The sequence below is a fragment of the Amblyraja radiata genome, chromosome 2, assembly GCF_010909765.2.
Source record: "Amblyraja radiata isolate CabotCenter1 chromosome 2, sAmbRad1.1.pri, whole genome shotgun sequence".
In the NCBI taxonomy this organism is placed as follows: Eukaryota; Metazoa; Chordata; class Chondrichthyes; order Rajiformes; family Rajidae; genus Amblyraja; species Amblyraja radiata.
In genome coordinates, this window is record NC_045957.1 from 8,160,876 (window position 1) to 8,182,377 (window position 21,502).

The following is a 21,502-nucleotide window of genomic DNA, read 5'->3' on the forward strand; positions in this document are numbered from 1 at the left end:
TCCACCAAAGTAGAGGGCAAATGATTAATTTCTGGGTGGTGGGTGCCTGGAACGTGCTGCCAGGGTTGGTGGTGGAGGCAGATAAGAGTGGCATTAAAGAGGCTTTTAGGTTTGCACGTGGACATACAGGGGATGGAGGGATATGGATCACATCCAAGCAACAAACATCCATTTGTTTAAAGGAGATGTTTGGGGCGATTTTTGTTTTTACTCGGAGTGGTATGTGTCTGGAACTCACTACCAGTGGTGTGGGGTGATGCAACTTTACACCATATACCCAGGGTGGCAGGTGCGATAGTGGAATTTAATGCAGGGAATGGAGAGATATGGATCATGTGCAGGCAGAGGAGATTCGTTTAACTTGGCCTCATGCTCAGCACAAGATTGTGGGCCGGTGGGCCTGCTCCTGTGCTGTTCTTTGTCCGAAGGTAATCGGCTTTTGCTATCTATCAGGACCAGGCCTATGATCAGGGGGGCAGATGACTAAGGCATGGTGGAGTCACGGTGATGGCAGACACCAGATTTACACTCTGTGGAATGAGGAGGGTACAGGGCTTCACACCTCACTTGAAGTGATTATCGGAAAGCATACCGTCAGTTCCCCGGTTTGGGAACAGCTCCAGCCAAGACTAGCACTAATTGCAGAGAGTTCTCGATGTAACCCACTCCATCACACGGACCAGACTCCTCACCATCGACTCCATCTACAGTTCGCACTGCCTCAGTAAAGCATCATCATTGAAAACATCGACGGGCCTTACAGTGTTGTGTACAACTTTTACTGAAGTGTGGATGGCCGTTGGCTCTCTAGGACCTCATCCGCCCTTTGACAGGTTTTTGGTCCTGCTGGGGGTCCACAGCCCCCTCCTCACCTGGCAAACCAGGTGGGGGAGACGGTTTAGTCGCCGACTATCCAACCATGGAGCAGGTAGCACGGGATTGCATGGTACCTGTGGCGGGAGGGTGGGGTGGGAAACTCCCCCTGACATGACCTGCAGCTAACATAATCCATGGAATTCTTTGCCACAGAAGGCTGTGGAGGCCAAGTCAGTGGATATTTTTAAGGCAACGATAGATAGATTCTTGATTAGTACGGGTGTCAGGGGTTATGGGGAGAAGGCAGGAGAATGGGGTTAGGAGGGAGAGATAGATCAGCCATGATTGAACGGCGGAGTAGACTTGATGGGCCAAATGGCCTAATTCCGCTCCTATCTCTTATGATCAAAGACTTGCCCAGTTTCTCTCCTCACCATTGGGCAGAAGATACAGAAGCTTGAAAATACACACTCCCCCAGACTCTGGAACAGCTTCTAGCCCTCTGTTATCAGGCTTCTGGATGGTCCTTCCATGATCTAGGGTACTGTCCGATTCACCTCTACTCCATTGTGGACATTGGACTTTGTGTATGGAACTGATGCATTACAATGCTGAGAACTATATTCTGCACTCTGTATCTTCCCCTTTGCTCCACCTATTGTACTGGAGTTTGACTGGATTGTATTTATGTCCAGTGTTATCCCATTTGATGGGGCACCATGCATAAACAAAGCCTTTCACTGTACCTCGGTACACACAACAATAATAACAACCCAGCGTAGAAACAGAGATGAACAAGTGGTGGTTCAACTATGATTTTATTGCGCACCCACAGGAGCCAGGACTTCTTGCAGGCTGGTGACCATTTTCCAATCTGTCCGTCTTTACTTGGCTAAAGTGCCATCAAGCTGAAACAATGTCATTGCTTTGTGTCAGGCCACATCTCTGGAGAACGTGGAACGTCTACAGTCTGAAGGAAGGTCTCGACCCGAAACATCTCCTATCCATGTTACTCCCGAGATGCTGCCCCGACCCGCTGAGTAACTCCAGCAAGGTGTGTCCTTTTAGGGGTAAATGTCACCCAATCCATGGTCTCCGGCGTTGTTGCCCCGACTCGCTGGCATTTTGTGAACTTTTAGGTGGTAAATGTCGCCTATCCATGTTACCGCAGAGATGCTGCCTGACCCGCTGGGTTACTCCAGCACCGTGCATCGTTTTTTTTTGTTGTAAACCAGCATCTGGAGTTCCTCGTGTCTTCACTCTTATTACTTTGTCTTTCCTACTCCACGGGCACTGCCCAGCCCTGCCGAGAGCTTCCAGTAGGTTTGGATTTTACCTCGGGCGTGCCGGCGAGTGCGGGGTTTTGCTGTTGGTTGGTCGGAGGCAGGTTGGGGCGCGGCTGGATGAACAAGATGGTACTCCCACTGCCAGGTGCCTGGATGACCCATGTCAGACCAGTGGCTCAGGCACACCCTGAAGCTCAGTGCACCCACCCCACAGGGATGGAGAACACAGTCCAACTCTGGCCAAAACTGGACACTCAGGGCCGCTATAATAGTCCGCGGGTGCGTCGTATAAGGCGTGGTCTTCGAAGCGTAGAAAAGTGCCTGTCCCACTTGTCCCGAGTTATTCACGACTTCTCCCGAGTTTTCAAACTCGCAGAATGTTCATAACGAGTCTGTAGGAGTCCGTGGATATATCGTAGCGGCTCGTTATGTCAGCCGTGGGTACTCAGGGCTATCTTTTTACTGGTGGACATTTTTCAACATGCTGGAAAAAACATCCCGACTTACCCGATGCCCCGAGTACATACGGCTGGCATAACGAGCCGCTACGATATATCCACAGACTCCTACGGACTCGCTACGAACATTCTGCGAGTTTGAAAACTCGGGAGAATTCGTGAATAACTCGGGACAAGTGGAACAAGCCCTTAAGAGTGACCGATAAATGTAGAATTAACAATAATAAAATGAATCATTTGTCAAGTTGTTCCATCTACGGAAACAAGGATGTCATTGTTCCATTCCTGGTGCATAGGACAATTAAACTCTTGATGAATAGAAAGATGTGTACACATACGTACACTTTGCATTTCTCCAGAGATAAAGAATAGTTCAACGACTAGAGTGCGGTCCTGACCTTCCACCTACCACAATGGAGACCCTTTGAACTATCTTTGAAACAAATGTTGTTCCCCTTGTGCTTTGTCTGTACACTGTGGATGGCTTGACTGTAACCATGTATAGTTTTTACACTGACTGGATAGCGAGCGACAAAAGCTTATCATTGTACCTCGGTACACGTGGCAATAATAAACTAAACTTATAAAATATATGTGTATAAAAATAGTATCAGGCTCTAGACTGTGGAGAAAGATGACACAAAGTACTGGAGGAACTCAGCGGGTCAGACAGGATGCTGTTCCTCCAGCACTTTGTGTGGTTTATTTTGCAGTTCATGGGTCTACATGACCAAGAGGAAGTGGATTGAACTTTGGTGCCTTCCCTCACAGTGGGAAACGTTGATTCCGCTGTAGGGGGGGGGGGATGTTTTTTATGTTTTATGTTAAATTCTAAAGTGGTGTGTTTATCTTATTTGTGTGCTGCATGGTAATTCAAATTTCAATGCACCAATTGGTGTATGTGACAATGAGTGTCCTTTGTCCTTGTATTCTACATCTACTGTGAAGGAACATCCATAGACTGACCAAGGAACCCCAGCTACGATGGGGACACCTCCACTTAGAAGATCGAGGAGATTCGGAGTGTGGACACATACTCTCCAGATTTTGCAGGTGTGCTGTGTTTAGTTCACTTTAGAGATATAGCGTGTAAACAGGCCCTTCGGCCCACCGAGTCCGCACCGACCAGCGATCCCCACACACTAACACTATCCTACTCACACTAGGGACAATTTACACATACACCAAGCCAATGATCCTACAAACCTGCACGTCTTTGGAATGTGGGAGGAAACTGAAGATCTTGGAGAAAACCCATGCAGGTCACTGGGAGAACGTACAAACTCCGTACAGACAGCACCCGTAGTCGGGGTCGAACCCGGGTCTCCGTGACTGTGAGGCTGCAACTCTACCGCTGCGCCACCGTGGGGGGGGAATATTGATTGATGCATCAGAGGCTGGTTCGGCGACTCAAACGGCCATGAAGGAAGGAGACTACAGAGAGTGGTGGACATTGCCCGATCCATCACGAGTACTGACCTACCCACCGTCGATGTGCTCCCGGGGGGGGGGTTGGCACTCTGAGCCTCGGCCTTCTACTGCTGTTGGTCGCCACCTCCTGGGGAAACAGAAACCAGAGGTGTAGGAGCAGGAGTAGGCCCCTCGGCCCATCAACCCCCTCCTAGAATAGAATAGGTTTTATTGTCATTGCACAGCAACTGTACCACGAAATTTCAGTGCATCTCCTTCAGTGGTATACAATAGAAGAACAAAAACACAATCAACCATCAGTGCGGGCCTTCAGAGACATGTATCGCCTCCCAGAGGGCAGCAGAGTGAAAAGGTGGTTGGCAGGGTGGGATGAGTCCTGTTTGATGTTTGTGGCCCGGCGTAAACATCGGGCCCTGTAAATGTCATCCAGGGAGGGTAGTTGAGCGTTTGTGATGCTCTGTGCTGTTTCAATAACTCTCTGTAGTGCCTTCCTTTCAGCCACAGCATTCTAGCATTCAATGCAATCCATGAAAGGCATGGGGAGGAGGCATCCTCTCAATAGGCCGGTGTGTAATTGGGGAACTCTCTGCAGCTTTGTGAAACTTTGGTCAGGCCGCACTTGGATTATCGCGTGCAGCCCCGATCGCCCCATTACAGGAAGGATGAGGAAAGGGTGCACAAGAGGTTTACCGAATGCGAGACACAAAAAGCTGGAGTAACTCAGCGGGACAGGCAGCATCTCTGGAGAGAAGGAATGGGCGACATCTCAGGTCGAGACCCTTCTTCAGACCGAGAGTCAGAGTGAGAAACATATAAAATTCTTAAGGGATTGGACAGTCTAGATGCAGGAAAAATGTTCCCCATGTTGGGGGAGTCCAGAACCAGGGGTCACAGTTTATGAATAAGGGGTAGGCCATTTAGAGATGAGGAAAAAACTTTTCACCCAGAGAGTTGTGAATCTGTGGAATTCTCTGCCATAGAAGGCAGTGGAGGCCAATTCACTGGATGTTTTCAATAGAGAGTTAGATTTAGCTCTTAGGGCTAACGGATTCAAGAGATATGGGGAAAACGCCAGAACGGGGTACTGATTTTGGATGATCAGCCATGATCATATTGAATAGCGGTGCTGGTCGAAGTGCTGAATGGCCTACTCCTGCACCTATTTTCTATGTTTCTATGTTCTATGTCTATGAAAGGGAAAGGAGAGATATAGACATAGAAACATAGAAAATAGGTGCAGGAGTAGGCCATTCGGCCCTTTGAGCCTGCACCGCCATTCAATATGATCATGGCTGATCATCCAACTCAGTATCCTGTACCTGCCTTCTCTCCATACCCCCTGATCCCTTTAGCCACAAGGGCCACATCTAACTCCCTCTTAAATATAGCCAATGCACTGCCCTCAACTACCTTCTGTGGCAGAGAATTCCACAGATTCACCACTCTCTGTGAAAAAAAAAAAAATTCTCATCTCGGTCCTAAAAGATTTCCCCCTTATCCTTAAACTGTGACCCCTTGTTCTGGACTTCCCCAACATCGGGAACAATCTTCCTGCATCTAGCCTGTCCAACCCCTTAAGAATTTTGTAAGTTTCTATAAGATCCCCCCTCAATCTTCTAAATTCTAGCGAGTACAAGCCGAGTCTATCCAGTCTTTCTTCATATGAAAGTCCTGACATCCCAGGAATCAGTCTGGTGAACCTTCCCTGTACTCCCTCTATGGCAACAATGTCCTTCCTCAGATTAGGAGACCAAAACTGTACGGTGATGTAGAGAGAGATAGAATAAATGAATGAAAGATATGCAAAAAAGTAAAACACACGTGGCTGTGGTAGTGTGTGCAGCTGCCAGAATTAGCGGGTATAAGCCATAAGGAGGGGTTGGATCATCAGAAATTGAGGGGAAACCTGATAGAAGTTTATGAAATGATGAGACAAATAGATAGTGCAGTCAGGGTGCTGGGAACTATATTTTGCACTCTGTTTCTTCCCCTTTGCTCGATTAATTGTAGTTAATTGTAATTATAATTGTAGTTGAGTTTGGCTTGATTGTCATAGAGTCAGAGTAATACAATGTGGAAACAGGCCCTTCGGCCCAACTTGCCCACACCGGCCAACAATGTCCCAGCTACTCTTGTCCCACTTGCCTGCGCTTGGTCCATATCCCTCCAAACCTGTCCTATCCATGTACCTGTCCAACTGTTTCTTAAAGGATGGGATAGTCCCAGCCTCAACTACCTCCTCTGGCAGCTTGTTCCATACTGTGTGAAAAAGTTACCCCTCGGATTTATTTTAATTTTTTTCCCCTTCACCTTGAACCTATGTCCTCTGGTCCTCGATTCCCCTACTCTGGGTAAAACACTCTATGCATTTACCCGATCTATTCCTCTCATGATTTTATACACCTCTATAAAATCTCCCCTCATCCTCCTGCGCTCCATGGAATAGAGACCCAGCCTACTCAACCTCTCCCTATAGCTCACACCCTCTAGTCCTGGCGACATCCTCGTAAATCCTATCTGAACCCTTTCAAGCTGTATTTATGTATAGTATTATCTGATTTGATCGCATAGCATGCAAAACAAAGCTTTTCACTAGAAAGACACAAAGCGTTGGAGTAACTCAGCAGGTCAAGCAGCTTCTCTAGAGAACATGGATAGTTGATGTTTTGGGTCGAGACCCTTCTTCAGACACGAAAGAAGGGTGCCGACTGGCAACGTCACCTATCCATGTTCCCCAGTGACGCTGCCTGGCGCGCTGAGTTACTCCAGCCATCTTTTAAATTACAAGTCTTCTCACTCTTCTTCAGTTCACGAGTCAATGATAACCTAGACCTCAGCAAGGTTACTGTGCAAATAGGTGGGAGTGGCGGTGCCTAACGGCAGCGGCTCGACTACAGTAGTCTGTCTTTTTTTATTTTTGTCTTGTTAAATGTATGTCTTGAGTTAGTTTTTATTATTATTTTTTAGCTGTGTATATGTGGGGGATGGTGGGGGGGCTGTGGGGGAAACTGTTAATCTCTTCCCTGTGCGGGGACCCGACTATTCCCTGTCGGGTCTCGGATGTCGTTGGGCCTAACATCGTGGAGCCGGCGGCGACCTCCGGCCGGGACTAACCCGAGGGCTCCAGTTGCAGAGCCTGCGGAACTGACATCGCGGAGCTGGCCGACTTCGGAGCGGGAAGAGCTGTGGTGGCGTGCGGCTGCGACCCGACTTTTGGAGTTCGGAGGCACCGGCCGCAGACCCGGTGGACGGGAACATCGGGAGCTCGCAGGTCCCTGGTGGGAGACCGCTTTTCCGAGCTCCCGCAACGGCGACTTCTCCCGCTGGAATCGCGGGTTTAAGGACATGGAGCCGGGGCCTAACATCGCCCGGCGTGGCTTAAACGGCCTCAGGACTTACCATCGCCAGCCGGGGCTTTAACATCGGAGCCCCAGTTCGCCTCGACACTGCAGTTGGACTGCTGAACCGCGGGAGAAGGAACAAAGGGAAGAGATAAAGACTTTGCCTTCCATCACAGTGAGGAGATGTTGGAGACTCACCGTGATGGATGTTTATGTAAACTGTGTTAAGTGTGGGTCTTGGATTGTTTTGTAATGTAAAAAACTGTAGAAATGGAATTTCGTTCAAACCCAGGTTTGAATGACAATAAATAGCATTCTATTCTATAAGGGCAGTGTGTCTCTGCAACAGGATTATAGATAGATTGAGTGAGTGGGCAAAAAGCTGGGGCACTCACTGCGAGGTTGTGCACTTCAGTCATAGAGAAATCAACAGGTAAATTATCATCTAAATGAAGAGAGATCCTGAATGAGTGAAGAACTGCACCTCATGCTGCCTCGGCAAGGCCAGCCGTATAGGCAAGGGCAAGGGCACCCCGGCCACTCCCTCTTCTCCCCTCTCCCATCAGGCAAGAGATACAGAAGTGTGAAAACGCACACCCCCAGATTCAGGCACAGTTTCTTCCCAGCTGTTATCATGCAACTGAACCATCCCCGCCACCAGCTAGTGAGCTGTCCTGAACTAGTATTTACCTCATTGGAGACTCTCGGACTATCTATAATCGGACTTTACCTTGCACTAAACCTTATTCCCTTTATCAAGTGTCTGTACACTGTGGATGGGTCGATTGTATTGTCTTTCTGCTGACTGGTTAGCAGGGAACAAGACTAGAGGGTGTGAGCTATAGGCAGAGGTTGAGTGGGCTGGGTCTCTATTCCTTGGAGTGCAGGAGGATGAGGGGTGATCTTATATACAAGATCATGAGGAATAAATCTGGTAGATGCACAGAGTCTCTTGCCCAGGTAGACAAAAATGCTGAAGAAACTCAGCGGGTGAGGCAGCATCTATGGAGTGAAGGAATAGGTGACGTTTCGGGTCGAGACCCTTCTTCATGTCCCTTGCCCAGAGTAGGTGAATCGCGGACCAGAGGACATAGGTTCAAGATGAAGGTGTTGGAGTGCATGAATCACTGAAAGTTAGCAGGCAGGTCCAACAAGTGGTTAATAAAAACAGGTGGCAGGTTGGCCTTCATAACAAGAGGATTTCAGTATAGGAGTAGAGAGGTTCTTCTGCAGTTGTACAGGGCTCTGGTGAGACCACATCTGGAGTATTGTGTCCAGTTTTGGTCTCCTAATTTGAGGAAGGACATCCTTGTGATTGAGGCAGTGCAGCGTAGGTTCACGAGATTGATCCCTGGGATGGCGGGACTGTCATATGAGGAAAGATTGAAAAGACCATGCTTGTATTCACTGGAGTTTAGAAGGATGAGGGGACACCTTATAGAAACTTATAAAAGGACTGGACAAGCTAGATGCAGGAAAAATGTTCCCAATGTTGGGCAAGTCCAGAACCAGGGGCCACAGTCTTAGAATAAAGGGGAGGCCATTTAAGACAGAGGTGAGAAAAAACTTTTTCACCCAGAGAGTTGCGAGTGTGGAATTCTCTGCCTCAGAGGGCGGTGGAGGCCGGTTCTCTGGATATTTTCAAGAGAGAGCTAGTTAGGGCTCTTAAAGATAGCGGAGTCAGGGGATATGGGGAGAAGGCAGGAACGGGGTACTGATTGGGGATGATCAGCCATGATCACATTGAATGGCAGTGCTGGCTCGAAGGGCCGAATGGCCTACGCCTGCACCTATTGTCTATTGCACAAACCATGAAAGATAAAGTCTTCACTTACCCTGAAGTCCCTCTAGTGGGACATGGACCTGTGATCTTCAGGGGTGGGGTAGAACTTCCGTTGGGAGACAGCAGGTCCCTTTCGATGCTGAGGAACGTTCAACAGACAGTGAGTGAACACCATGTATTTATAACAGAGTCAAGATATGGTCCCTTTCAGACACACACCAACCTCCCTTCCATTGATTCCATCTACACCTCACGCTGCCTCGGCAAGGCCAGCAACATAATCAAGGACCAGTCTAACCCCGGTCACTCCCTCTTCTCCCCTCTCCCATCAGGCACGAGGTACAGTAGTGTGAAAATGCACAGCTCCAGATTCAGGGACAGTTTCTTCCACGGCTGTTGTCAGGCAACTGAAGGGTCCTCTCACCAACTAGAGAGTGGTCCTGACCTCCCATTAGACATCTTTGAGCCATCTCTAATCGGACTTTATCTTGCGCTCGGCTTCCTTCGAGCAGGGTGGCACGGTGGCGCAACGGGTAGAGCTGCTGCCTCCCGGCACAAGGGAGCCAGGTTCGATCCTGACCTTGGGGGCTGTGTGGAGTTTGCACGTTCTCCCTGTGATCGGGGGTTTGTGGAGTGCTCCGGTTTCCTCCCGCATCCCAAAGACGTGCGAGTTTGCAGGTTAATCATCCCTCAGTAAATTGCCCCTCATGTGTGGGGAGTGGATGACAAAGTGGGATAGACTATAGACAATAGGACAGTAGGTGCAGGAGTAGGCCATTCGGCCCTTCGAGCCAGCACCGCCATTCAATGTGATCATGGCTGTTCATCCACAATCAGTACCCCGTTCCTGCCTTCTCCCCATATCCCCTGACTCCGCTATCTTTAAGAGCCCTATCTAGCTCTCTCTTGAAAGTATCCAGAGAACCTGCCTCCAACGCCCTCTGAGGCAGAGAATTCCACAGACTCACCACTCTCTGTGAGAAAAAGCGTTTCCTCATCTCCGTTCTAAATGGCTTACTCCTTATTCTTATTCCTTATAACATAGAACTAGTGTGAACAGGTGATCAATGGACAGCGTGGACTTGGTGGGCCGAATGGCCTGTTTCCATGGTGGATTCCTTCCTCCTTCCCCCCCCCTCCCCCCCGACATACACCCCATACACCCTTCCCCCCCGATGCTCCCCCCTTCCACCCCCGGCACTCCAACCTCTCCCCGACACTCTCCCCTCCCTCCCCACCCCCCCAACTCTCTCCATACCTCCCACCCCCCCTCCCCCGACACTCCCCCCTCTCCCACGGACACCACCCCCCGCCCCTACCTGCTGCCGGAGCTGCACGAAGGGGATGCGGTTCCTGACCATCCGTTCAAACAGCGAGACGTTGAGGCGTGTCTCGGCCGCCAGCTCCAGATCAGCCACCTTCGGTCCCAGCTACGGGAGGGGGGGGGGGGGGGAGGCAGCGTGAGACCGGCCCTGGCATCCACGATCTATCGGGGGCCCTCCTCCCACCGCAGGCAGCCCACTCCCTCTCCCCTCCCCACGGTAGCCCCCACCCTCTATCCATGCAGTGGTCATCTTCAACACACGGCCCATGCCCATCTCGCTGGCACCCTCTCTGTCCATCCAACCTCCATGGATGGCAAGGCCAGGGCAAGCCAGTGGCTTCATACCCCCTGGGCTTTAACATCCCAGCAAACCAGCCCCACGTCCAGCATGTGGATGCTCATAAGTCACAGGAGCAGAATTAGGCCATTCGGCCCATCGAGTCTACTCCGCAATTCAATCATAACTGATCTATCTCTCCCTCTCAACCCCATTCTCCTGCCTTCTCCCCATGACCTTCAGCAGCCTTCCTAATCAAAAATCTGTCAGTTCCCACCTTAGAAATATCCACAGCCTTCTGTGTGGCAATGAATTCCACAGTTTCACCACCCTCTGACCGAAGAAATTCCTCCTCATCTCCTTTCTAAAGGTATATCCTTTTATCCTGAGGCTGTGCCCTCTGGTCCTCGACTCTCCCACTAGTGGAAACATCCTCTCCACATCCACTCTATCCAGGCCTTTCACTATTCAGCTCGTTTCAATGAGGACCCCCCTCATCCTTCGAAACTCCTGCGAGTACAGGCCCAGTGCCGTCAAACTCATAATTAAAAGGAAGTCACGGCACGCCACCACTACTAGTTTAAAGAGATTCAGTACCATCTCAAGAATGCTCAAAGAAACCTCCACAGATGTACTGCAGAAAGTTACACAAAGTGCTGGAGTAAGTCAGTGGATTACCCCTTGCACCTTGTAAAGCAGCATCTGCAGTTCCTGGTTTCTATTGTAGAAATTATCGTGACTGGTTGCAGCGTAGCCTGGTATGGCAAGTCCGACGCTCTGGAACGCAAGAGGCTGTAGAAGTGGACTTGACCCGAAACGTCACCCATTCCTTCTCTCCAGAGATGCTGCCTGTCCCGCTGAGTCACTCCAGCTTTTTGTGTCCAGCTACAGAGAGTGGTGGATGTAGTTTCCTCTCCATCAAGGGCACACACATGATCTAGTCTTCCCTCTCAACTCCTGCCTTCTCCCTGTAACGTTTGACGCCTTCACTAATCAAGAACTTGTCAATCTCTGCTTGTCAAATACCCAATGACTTGGCCTCCACTGCCATCTGTGGCAATGAATTCCACAGATTCACTACACTCTGAATATAAAAATTCCCCCTCATCTTCGTTCTAAAGGTACCTCCTTTTATTCCGAGGCTGTGCCCTCTGGTCCTAGACTCTCCCACTAGTGGAAACACCCTCTCCACATCCACTCTATCCAGGCCTTTCATTATTCTGTAAGTTTCAATAAGTTTCCCCCCCACCTCATCTTTCCAGACATCATTCGAAATGCCCCGACTGATGAAAGCAAGCCCAGCAAAAGCCTTCTTTACCACGAAGGTAGACACAAAATGCTGGAGTAACTCAGTGGGACGGGCAGCATCTCTGCGGAGAAGGAATTGGTGACATTTCGGGTCGAGACTGCAGATGCTGGTTGAGAGCAAAGATAGACATAGAGTGCTGGAGTAACACAGTGGGTCAGGCAGCATCTCTAGAGAAAGGTAACGTTTCGGGTGGGGACCCTTCATCAGACCAGGGACTGACCAGTCTGAAGAAGGGTCTCGATCCAAAACGTCGCCTATCCTTTTTCTCCAGAGATGCTGCCTGACCCGCCGAGTTACTCCAGCACTTTGTATGTGTCTTCAGTGCTAAAGCAGCATCTGCGGTTCCATCTTACACGGGCTTTGCCACTCTGGGTGCTTGTGTTGCCGCTTTCAGGGGGTTATCAGAGAGGAGCCGGTCCACCTGCCCGAGGTGAGACCCCCGGGCACCCCTGCCCGACACCGCCCCCTCCTGGCCGGCCCCATTACCTGAGGCTGGTCGCTGATCATGATGAGGTGCTGGCAGTCGGGCGAGAGCATGGTCATCACCTGGGCCTCGAGGATCTCTGCTGCCTCCTCCAAGATCACCACCCGGGGCCTGACGCGCTGCAGCAGAGTCCTGTACCTCGCCGTCGCTGCAGAGTGGGGCAAACACACAGGGGTCAACACACTGGGGGGGGGGGGGCGCTAGAGGGAGCTCGCTATCTCTCTCTCTCTCTCTCGCTGCCCCCCCCCTTCCCTCGCGGGACAGACTGGGACACAGGGAAACATTCTGGTCTGCCAGCACAGAACCTCAGCTGCTGGGACGCACGGACACATGGAGGCAATTGGATTTGCCAGCCGGGAATCCGGGTTTAAGAAGCAATCGATGGGAGCGATTGGACGCTTTGCTCAGGGCCGGGGGTGGGGGAAACTCCACGAGGGGGCACATTTCTTAGGGGTTGGAGTTTGTTTAAGTAAACTGGTCTACAGCTGGTAGAGCTGCTGCCTCACTACATCAGAGACCCCCCTGTTTGATCCTGACCTCAGGCACTGTGTGTGTGTGTGTGTGTGTGTGTGTGACAATAGACAATAGGTGCAGGAGGAGGCCATTCGGCCCTTTGAGCCAGCACCGCCATTCATTGTGATCATGGCTGATCATCCCCAATCAGTACCCCGTTCCTGCCTTCTCCCCATATCCCCTGACTCCGCTATCTTTAAGAGCCCTATCTAGCTCTCTCTTGAAAGCATCCAGAGAACCTGCCTCCACCGCCCTCTGAGGCAGAGAATTCCACAGACTCACCACTCTCTGTGAGAAAAAGTGTTTCCTCGTTTCCGTTCTAAATGGCTTACTCCTTATTCTTAATGTGTGTGTGTGTGTGTGTGTGTGTGTGTGTGTGTGTGTGTGTGTGTGTGTGTGTGTGTGTGTGTGTGTGTGTGTGTGTGTGTGTGTGTGTGTGTGTGTGTGTGCGTGTGCGTGTGGAGTTTGTACGTTCTCCCCGTGACTGCGTGGGTTTTCTCCGGGTGCTCCGGTTTCCTCCCACACTCCAAAGACGTACAGGTTTGTAGGTTAATCATCTTCAGTTGATAGTAAATTGTCCCTAGTAGGTCGGGCAGTGCTCGTGTCCTAGTGGGGGTGGGAGATTGCTACCTTCACGTGGTCCGCCCTGTTTCGACTAATGCAATCAACCCGACGTGCATAAACAAATAGATGTAGTGTTTTGGTGACCTACAACTTTAGGCTGGGCCCGCCATACGCAAGAAGAAGAAGAAGTGCACTGGTGATCACTGGTCAGCATGGACTCGGTGGGCCGAAGAGCCTGTTTTCACACTGTATCTCCAAAACTAACTATTAAGCAAATAGCCTCGATCGAAAGGAAAAAAAATTAAAATTGCAGAAATCTGATCAGACCAGATGCTCCCTGCACAGGTGCTGCCTCATGGCCCTGTCCCACGTTGCGAGTTCATTCAAGAGCTCTCCCGAGTTTAACAAAAATAAATCAAACTCGTGGTAAGCATGGAGAATGTACGTAGCGGGTAGACAGAGCTCGGGGACGTCTCTTAGCGGCTCGTAACGCTAGCGGCAGGTACTCGGGAAACGCGGTAAGCTCGGAAAGACTGGTGAAGATTTTTCAACATGTCGAAAAATGTCCACGAGAGCCCCGAGTACCGACGAGCGGCCATTACCGTAATTCTCCGAGTTAGAATCAGGGCAAACTCGGGAGAGCTCTTGGAATGAACGTACAGTGGGACAGGGCTTTTACATGTTGCAACAATTCCTGATGCTAACCCGCAAGCCACTGTTGTTGTGTAAACCAGATTGGTGTGTACCTGGGGTCGTCATGCCAACCACTGCAGCCTCTCCCAGCAGCATCAGAGTTTCCTCCAGATCCAGTGCGGACATAAGCTGGGTCAGGCTTTCGTACTGCTCCAGTTTCTCATTCATTGCCTCATTGAGTTTCTCCTGGTAGGCTGCTCTCCATTTCCTAAACAAACAAGTGTTCGCTTCAGACAGGGTGTTGGATAAATGTAAAGTCAGAGAGGGGGGGGGGGAATATAGTAGATATGTACTCCCCCATTCCCTCTTCCCCCCCCTCTCCCACCAGGCAAAAGGTATAGAAGTGTGAAAACGCACACCTCCAGATTCAGAGGCAGTTTCTTCCCAGCTGTTATCAGGCAACTGAATCATCCTACCACAACCAGAGAGCAGTGCTGAACTAGTATCTACCTCTTTGGTGACTATCCTTGATCGGACTTTGCTGGCTTTACCTTGCACTAAACGTTATTCCCCTATCATGTATCTATACACTGTAAATGGCTCAATTGTAATCATGTATTGTCTTCCTGCTGACTGGATAGCATGCAACAAAAGCTTTTCACTGTACCTCGGTATACGTGACAATAAACTAAACTGATTTATACACTGAATGAATCCGAAGAAGGGCTCTGACCCGAAATGTTGCCAATCCATGTCCCCCAGAGATGCTGTCTGACCCGCCAAGTCACTCCAGCACTTAGTGTTCTACGCAAGATTCCAGCATCTGCAGTTCTTTGTGCGTCTGACACAACTGCAGTTTGGAGCCGACAGGTGAAGAAAGATAGGGCAGGGTGCCGGCAGCGATAGAGTTGCTGCCTTACAGCGCCCGAGACCCAGGTTCAATCCCGACCACGGGCGCTGTCTGTACGGAGTTTGTACGTTCTCCCCGTGACCCAGTGGGTTTTCTCCAAGATCTTCGGTTTCCTCCCACACTCCAAAGACGTACAGGCTTGTAGGTGAATTTGCTTGGTCGAAGTGTAAATTGTCCCCAGTGTGTGTGGGGTAGTGTTAATGTGCGGGGATCGCTGGTCGGTGTGGACTCGGTGGGCTGAAGGGCCTGTTTCCGCGCTGTATCTCTAAACTAAACTAAGAAGAAAGACCCATCTACTTTTGTGCGAAGGTCGGAAAATCAGTGGTGGGCCTGTATACACGAATAGTCATCAAACCAGACTCAAGTTAGAACAAAGGAGAAGATGTGGGGTGCAGGATATAGTTCTCAGCATTGTAGCACAGCATTTCCAGAGATTTATTTTACTTGCTATCTAATCAGATCAAATGTGTGGGATGGAACTGCAGATTCTGGTTGAAACCAAAGATAGACACAGAATGCTGGAGCAACTCAGCAGGACAGGCAGCATCTCTGGAGAGAAGGGATGGGTGACGTTTTGGGTCGAGGGGAAAGGGAAAGGAGAGATATAGGCGGTGATGTGGAGAGATATAGAACAAATGAATGAAAGATATGCAAACAAGTAACGATGATGAAGGAAACTGGCCATTGTTAGCTGTTTAAGAAGGAACTGCAGATGCTGGAAAATCGAAGGTAGACAAAAATGCTGGAGAAACTCAGCGGGTGCAACAGCATCTATGGAGCGAAGGACATAGGCTACGTTTCGGGTCGAGACCCTGTTTATTCTGTGAGAATGAGATGCTAAAGCACTTTGGGTGGGGGAGGGATGGAGAGAGAGGGAATGCAGGGGTTACTTGAAGTTAGAGCAATCAACATTTATACCACTGTGTTGTAAGCTGCCCAAGCGAAATATGAGGTGCTGTTCCTCCAATTTGTGTTTGGCCTCACTCTGACAATGGAGGAGGCCCAGGGCAGAAAGGTCAGTGTGGGAATGGGAAGGAGGATTAAAGTGTTTGGCAACCGGGAGAGAGGGATAATAATAATAATAATGGATGGGATTTATATAGCGCCTTTCTAATACTCAAGGCGCTTTACATCGCATTATTCATTCACTCCTCAGTCACACTCGGTGGTGGTAAGCTACTTCTGTAGCCACAGCTGCCCTGGGGCAGACTGATGGAAGCGTGGCTGCCAACCTGTGCCTACGGCCCCTCCGACCACCACCAATCACTTACACACATTCACACACACAATAAACTATACGGCTGCACAGGACCGCAACCCTGCTACAGGTACACACGCGTCATTAATGCGACATCATTAATGCAGCCGCATGGGCAGGTCACCCGTGCATGGTGAGGTGGCGTGTGGTGAACGCATTCTTGCCCAGCGGTAACGGCAGGCGGGGACGGGGACACACACACACACACACACACACACACACACACACACACACACACACACACACACACACACACACACACACACACACACACACACACACACACACACACACACACACACACACACACACACACACACACACACACACACACACACACACACACACACACACACACACACACACACACACACACACACACACACGCGTAGGTCCAGGCGGGCTGAGCGAAGGTGTTCAGCAAAACGATCGGCCAGTCAGCGTTTGGTCTCTCCATAGACGCTGCCTGTCCCGCTGAGTTACTCCAGCATTTTGTGTCTATCCAATCAGATACATAAATACAATAAAGTCAAACTCAAGTACAACAGGAAGAGCAATGGGGAAGATACAGAGTATAGAATATAGTTCTCAGCATTGTAGCGCATCAGTTCCACAAAGCCCAGTGTCCACAAAGTCGTAGAGGTGAACTGAACAGTTCCCTAGCTTACCGAAGGACTCTTATTTCAAGAGGGCCTGTACACAAAAACAGGGATGTTATGTTGAGGCTCTATAAGGCGCTGGTCAGGCTGCATTTGGAATATTGTGAGCGATTTTGGGCCCCATAACTGCGGAAGGATGTGTTGGCTCTGGAGAGGGCCCAGAGGAGGTTTACAAGAATGATCCCAGGAATGAGAGGGTTAACCTATGATGAGTGTTTGTCGGCACTGGGCCTGTACTCGCTGGAGTTTAGAAGAATGAGGGGGGACCTCATTGAAACATACAGAATAGTGAAAGGCCTGGATAGAGTGGATGTGGAGAGGATGTTTCTACTAGTGGGAGAGTCTAGGACTAGAGGTCATAGCCTTACGAATTAAGGGGCATTCTTTTAGGAAGATGAGGAGAAATTTTTTTAGAGGGTGGTGAATCTGTGGAATTCTTTGCCACCGAAGGCTGTGGAGGCCAATCAGTGGATATATTTAAGGTAGAGATAGATAGATTCTTGATTAGTGCGGGTGTCAGGGGTTATGGGGAGAAGGCAGGAGAATGGGGTTAGGAGGGAGAGATAGATCAGCCATGATTGAATGGCAGAGTAGACTTGATGGGCCGAATGGCCTAATTCTACTCCGATTACTTATGACCGTTCAGAAGCCTGATGACGGAGGGGAAGAAGCTGCTCCTGAGTGTGGTGGTGTGCACTTTCAGGCTTCTGTACCTTCTGCTGGATGGGAGGGAGTAAAATAATTGGGGTGGGGGCAGGTCTTTGATTATGTTTTCTGAGGCAGCGTGAAGTGTAGATGCAGTCAATGTTGGGGAGTCTGGTCTGTGTGATGGACAGGGTCCATATGTACAAATCATACTGTAACCATCCCACTAACAACCAGAGAACAGTCCTGAGCTACTCAGGGTCTACCTCATTGAAGACCCTCAGACTATCTTTCAAATCGGACTTGTACTAAAAGCTTATCATGTATCTGTACACTGTGGACGGCTCAATTGGAATCATGCCTCGCCTTTCCGAGAAGATTGAGGGGGGATCTTATAGAAACTTACAAAATTCTTAAGGGGTTGGACAGGCTAGATGCAGGAAGATTGTTCCCGATGTTGGGGAAGTCCAGAACAAGGGGCCACACACACAGTTTAAGGATAAGAGGGAAGTCTTTTAGGACCGAGATGAGAAAAACATTTTTCACACAGAGAGTGGTGAATCTGTGGAATTCTCTGCCACAGAAGGCAGTTGAGGCCAGTTCATTGGCTATATTTAAGAGGGAGTTAGATGTGGCCCTTGTAGCTAAAGGGATCAGGAGGTATGGAGAGAAGGCAGGTACAGGATACTGAGTTGGATGATCAGCCATGATCATATTGAATGGCGGTGCAGGCTCGAAGGGCCGAATGGCCTACTCCTGCACCTATTTTCTATGTTTCTATGTGTCCGCTGACTGGTTAGCATGCAACAACAAGCTTTTCGCTGTACCTCGGTACAGGTGACAATCAAAGTCAAAGTCAATTTTATTCCACACATACCACCCGAAGGTGCAGTGAAATGAATTTGCCAGCAGCGGTACAAGTTGGGAAAAGGGGAAGTACAACGGGATCTGGGGGTCCTTGTACATCAGTCTATGAAAGTAAGCATGCAGGTACAGCAGGCAGTGAAGAAAGCGAATGGCATGTTGGCCTTTATAACAAGAGGAATCGAATATAGGAGCAAATGGGTTCTTCTGCAGTTGTACAGGGCCCTAGTGAGACCACACCTGGAGTATTGTGTGTAGTTTTGCTCCCCTAATTTGAGGAAGGACATTCTTGCTATTGAGGGACTGCAGCGTAGGTTCACAAGGTTAATTCCCGGGATGGCGGGACTGTCATATGTTGAGAGAATGGAGCAGCTGGGCTTGTACACTCTGGAGTTTAGAAGGATGAGAGGGTATCTCATTGAAACATATAAGATTGTGAAGGGTTTGGACACGCTAGAGGCAGGAAACATGTTCCTGATGTTGGGGGAGTCCAGAACCAGGGGCCACAGTTTAAGAATAAGGGGTAAGCCATTTAGAACGGAGACGAGGAAACACTTTTTCTCACAGAGAGTTGTGAGTGTGGAATTCTCTGCCTCAGAGGGCGGTGGAGGCAGGTTCTCTGGATGCTTTCAAGTGAGATCTAGATAGGGCTCTTAAAAATAGCGGAGCCAGGGGATATGGGGAGAAGGCAGGAACGGGGTACTGATTGGGGATGATCAGCCATGATCACGTTGAATGGCGGCGCTGGCTCGAAGGGACCTATAATACACAATAGAATTTAACACAAACATCGGGATGGTCAAAACTCCGACGTTGGGACGGTCAAACACACTCCGCGGCTTGGAGCGCCTGAATCGGCACTAAACTAAAACTATACTAAAACTATACAACAGGTAGTGCGGAAAGAGAGATAAAAAAGAGTGCAGTTATAGCTTATAGAGGTGGGGGGGAAATTCATGAGGTGTATAGAGAACTGTAGAGGCGTGTAAAATCTCGAGTGGCCTTTAGAGAGCTATCGCGGTGTAGAAAATCACGAGAGTGTAGTGTATCCAACCACGAGACGTTGATAAAGCGGATAATCCCGCGGGGTTGGGGGAGTTTAAAGGTGAAGGGACGTGGATTTAAGGAGGGATGGAGAAGATGTTGAGAGGTGCAGAAGTTGCCCGGACCCGTTCGGCCCCTCAGCAGGGCTGCTATCCCCGTCAGTTACCTGTAGAGCCGCCAGCGATGATCCATAGGTAGGTCCCAGATCCTCCCCACTTTCTGCACCTCCTCCACACTCATGACGCTGTGCTCAGACAGGCACCTCTGGATGGTCGACTCCGCCTTGTCCCTGCGAGAGGGGGGGCGGGGAGAGAATGGGGGGAGGGGGGAATCAGCAGGAGACGGGCAGGTTTGAAAAGGAACGGGAAGGGGGGGGGGGATATCAAGCAGGAGTTAGTATCAAGCAAGAGGCGGCGTAATGCAGTGTTCGGGGGTGATATTGAGAAGGGGGGGATGAGATAGAGGGTGGAGGAATGAGGCGGGGATTAATCAAGGCACTATTTATCCTGGGGGGGGGGGGTTTATGGAGCTGGGGGTATGTAGAGGGGGTGTGATATCAAGCAGGGGTGGGGTGGGGTATTGAAGGGGTATATAGAGGGGGAGGTGATATTGAACAGAAGCAATATCAAACAGCGGGGTACATTGAAGGAGAGAGGGACATCAACAGGGATACTGAGTGGGGCAACCGAGTAAGGTGGGGAGATGGGGGGGGGGGGAGGAGAAGAACGTATCTAACGGGTGTTGGGGGGGGGGGGGGATGCATATCAACAGCGCTGCAGACTTTATCAAGGTGGAGGCAAAGAATCCCACAGATTCACGACCCTCTGACTAAAGACATTTCTCCTCATCTTCCTAAAAGAACGTCCCTTAATTTGTCAGGTTGTGTCTGACCTCTAGCCCTGGACTCTCCCACTGGTGGAAACTTCCTCTCCACAATTGGGATATTGAGGGGGCTACATCGAGCGGGTGGATATATCAAGAGGAGATGTATCGAGCAGAGGGTATTGATTGGGGTGGGCATATTGAGGGGATGTATTGAGTGGGGTGGGATTGGATTATCGGGCGGGGTGGATGTATTGGGCGTATATATCGAGCGGATGTATCGAGTGGGGTTGAATGTATCGGGTGGTGGTGGATACGAGGGGTATCCAGGAAGGGAGGGTATCGAGCGGGGAGGGGAGGGCGTGGATACGAGGGGCCCCCGGGTTTGTGACGAGGGGCGGGAGCGCGAGCGGCTGTCGGCACCGTACCCTGCGTTTTCGCCGAGGACGTAAGCAAACTTCTCCCGTGCCCACTGCTGGGCGCTGTCCGGCATCTCCCCGGGCTCACAGCCATCTTCATCATCGCCGTCCAACAACGTGAAAGATGCTGCCATCTGCTGAGGGAGGGGGAACGCTTCAGACCACCGCCAGTGACTGAGATCAACCTGACCATCACACACACACTGGCTGTGACCACGCACACTGCACCAAAACTGCCCCTTCAGCCCTTCAACTGTTCTGCAGTTGTATAGAGCTCTGGCGAGACCACATCTGGTGTATTGTGTACAGTTTTGGTCTCCTAATTTGAGGAAGGACATCCTTGTGATTGAGGCAGTGCAGCGTAGGTTCACGAGATTGATCCCTGGGATGGCGGGACTGTCATATGAGGAAATATTGAAAAGACTAGGCTTGTATTCACTGGAGTTTAGAAGGATGAGGGGGTTTCTTATAGAAACATATAAAATTATAAAAGGACTGGACAAGCTAGATGCAGGAAAAATGTTCCCAATGTTGGGCGAGTCCAGAACCAGGGGCCACAGTCTTCGAACAAAGGGGAGGCCATTGAAGACTGAGGTGAGAAAAAACTTTTTCACCCAGAGAGTTCTGAATTTATGGAATTCCCTGCCACAGAGGGCAGTGGA

At 50.1% G+C, this 21,502-nt stretch overlaps 1 protein-coding gene across 1 annotated transcript in view; it reads right to left on the reverse strand.

Annotated features, from left to right (window-relative positions):
• Positions 1–1,615: 1,615 nt before the first annotated feature.
• LOC116984799 (NFX1-type zinc finger-containing protein 1-like) overlaps positions 1,616–21,502 on the reverse strand; it is a 48,735-nt gene continuing 28,848 nt past the window's right edge. Inside the window, exons 8-14 of the mRNA XM_033039181.1 lie at positions 20,850–20,994; positions 19,766–19,888; positions 14,333–14,487; positions 12,512–12,657; positions 10,435–10,545; positions 9,168–9,254; positions 1,616–4,181 (exon numbers count right to left, since the gene is read on the reverse strand). Of these exons, the coding sequence (XP_032895072.1) occupies positions 9,180–9,254; positions 10,435–10,545; positions 12,512–12,657; positions 14,333–14,487; positions 19,766–19,888; positions 20,850–20,994 (755 nt within the window). The 3' untranslated portion in view covers positions 1,616–4,181; positions 9,168–9,179. The remainder of the gene's footprint in view (positions 4,182–9,167; positions 9,255–10,434; positions 10,546–12,511; positions 12,658–14,332; positions 14,488–19,765; positions 19,889–20,849; positions 20,995–21,502) is intronic.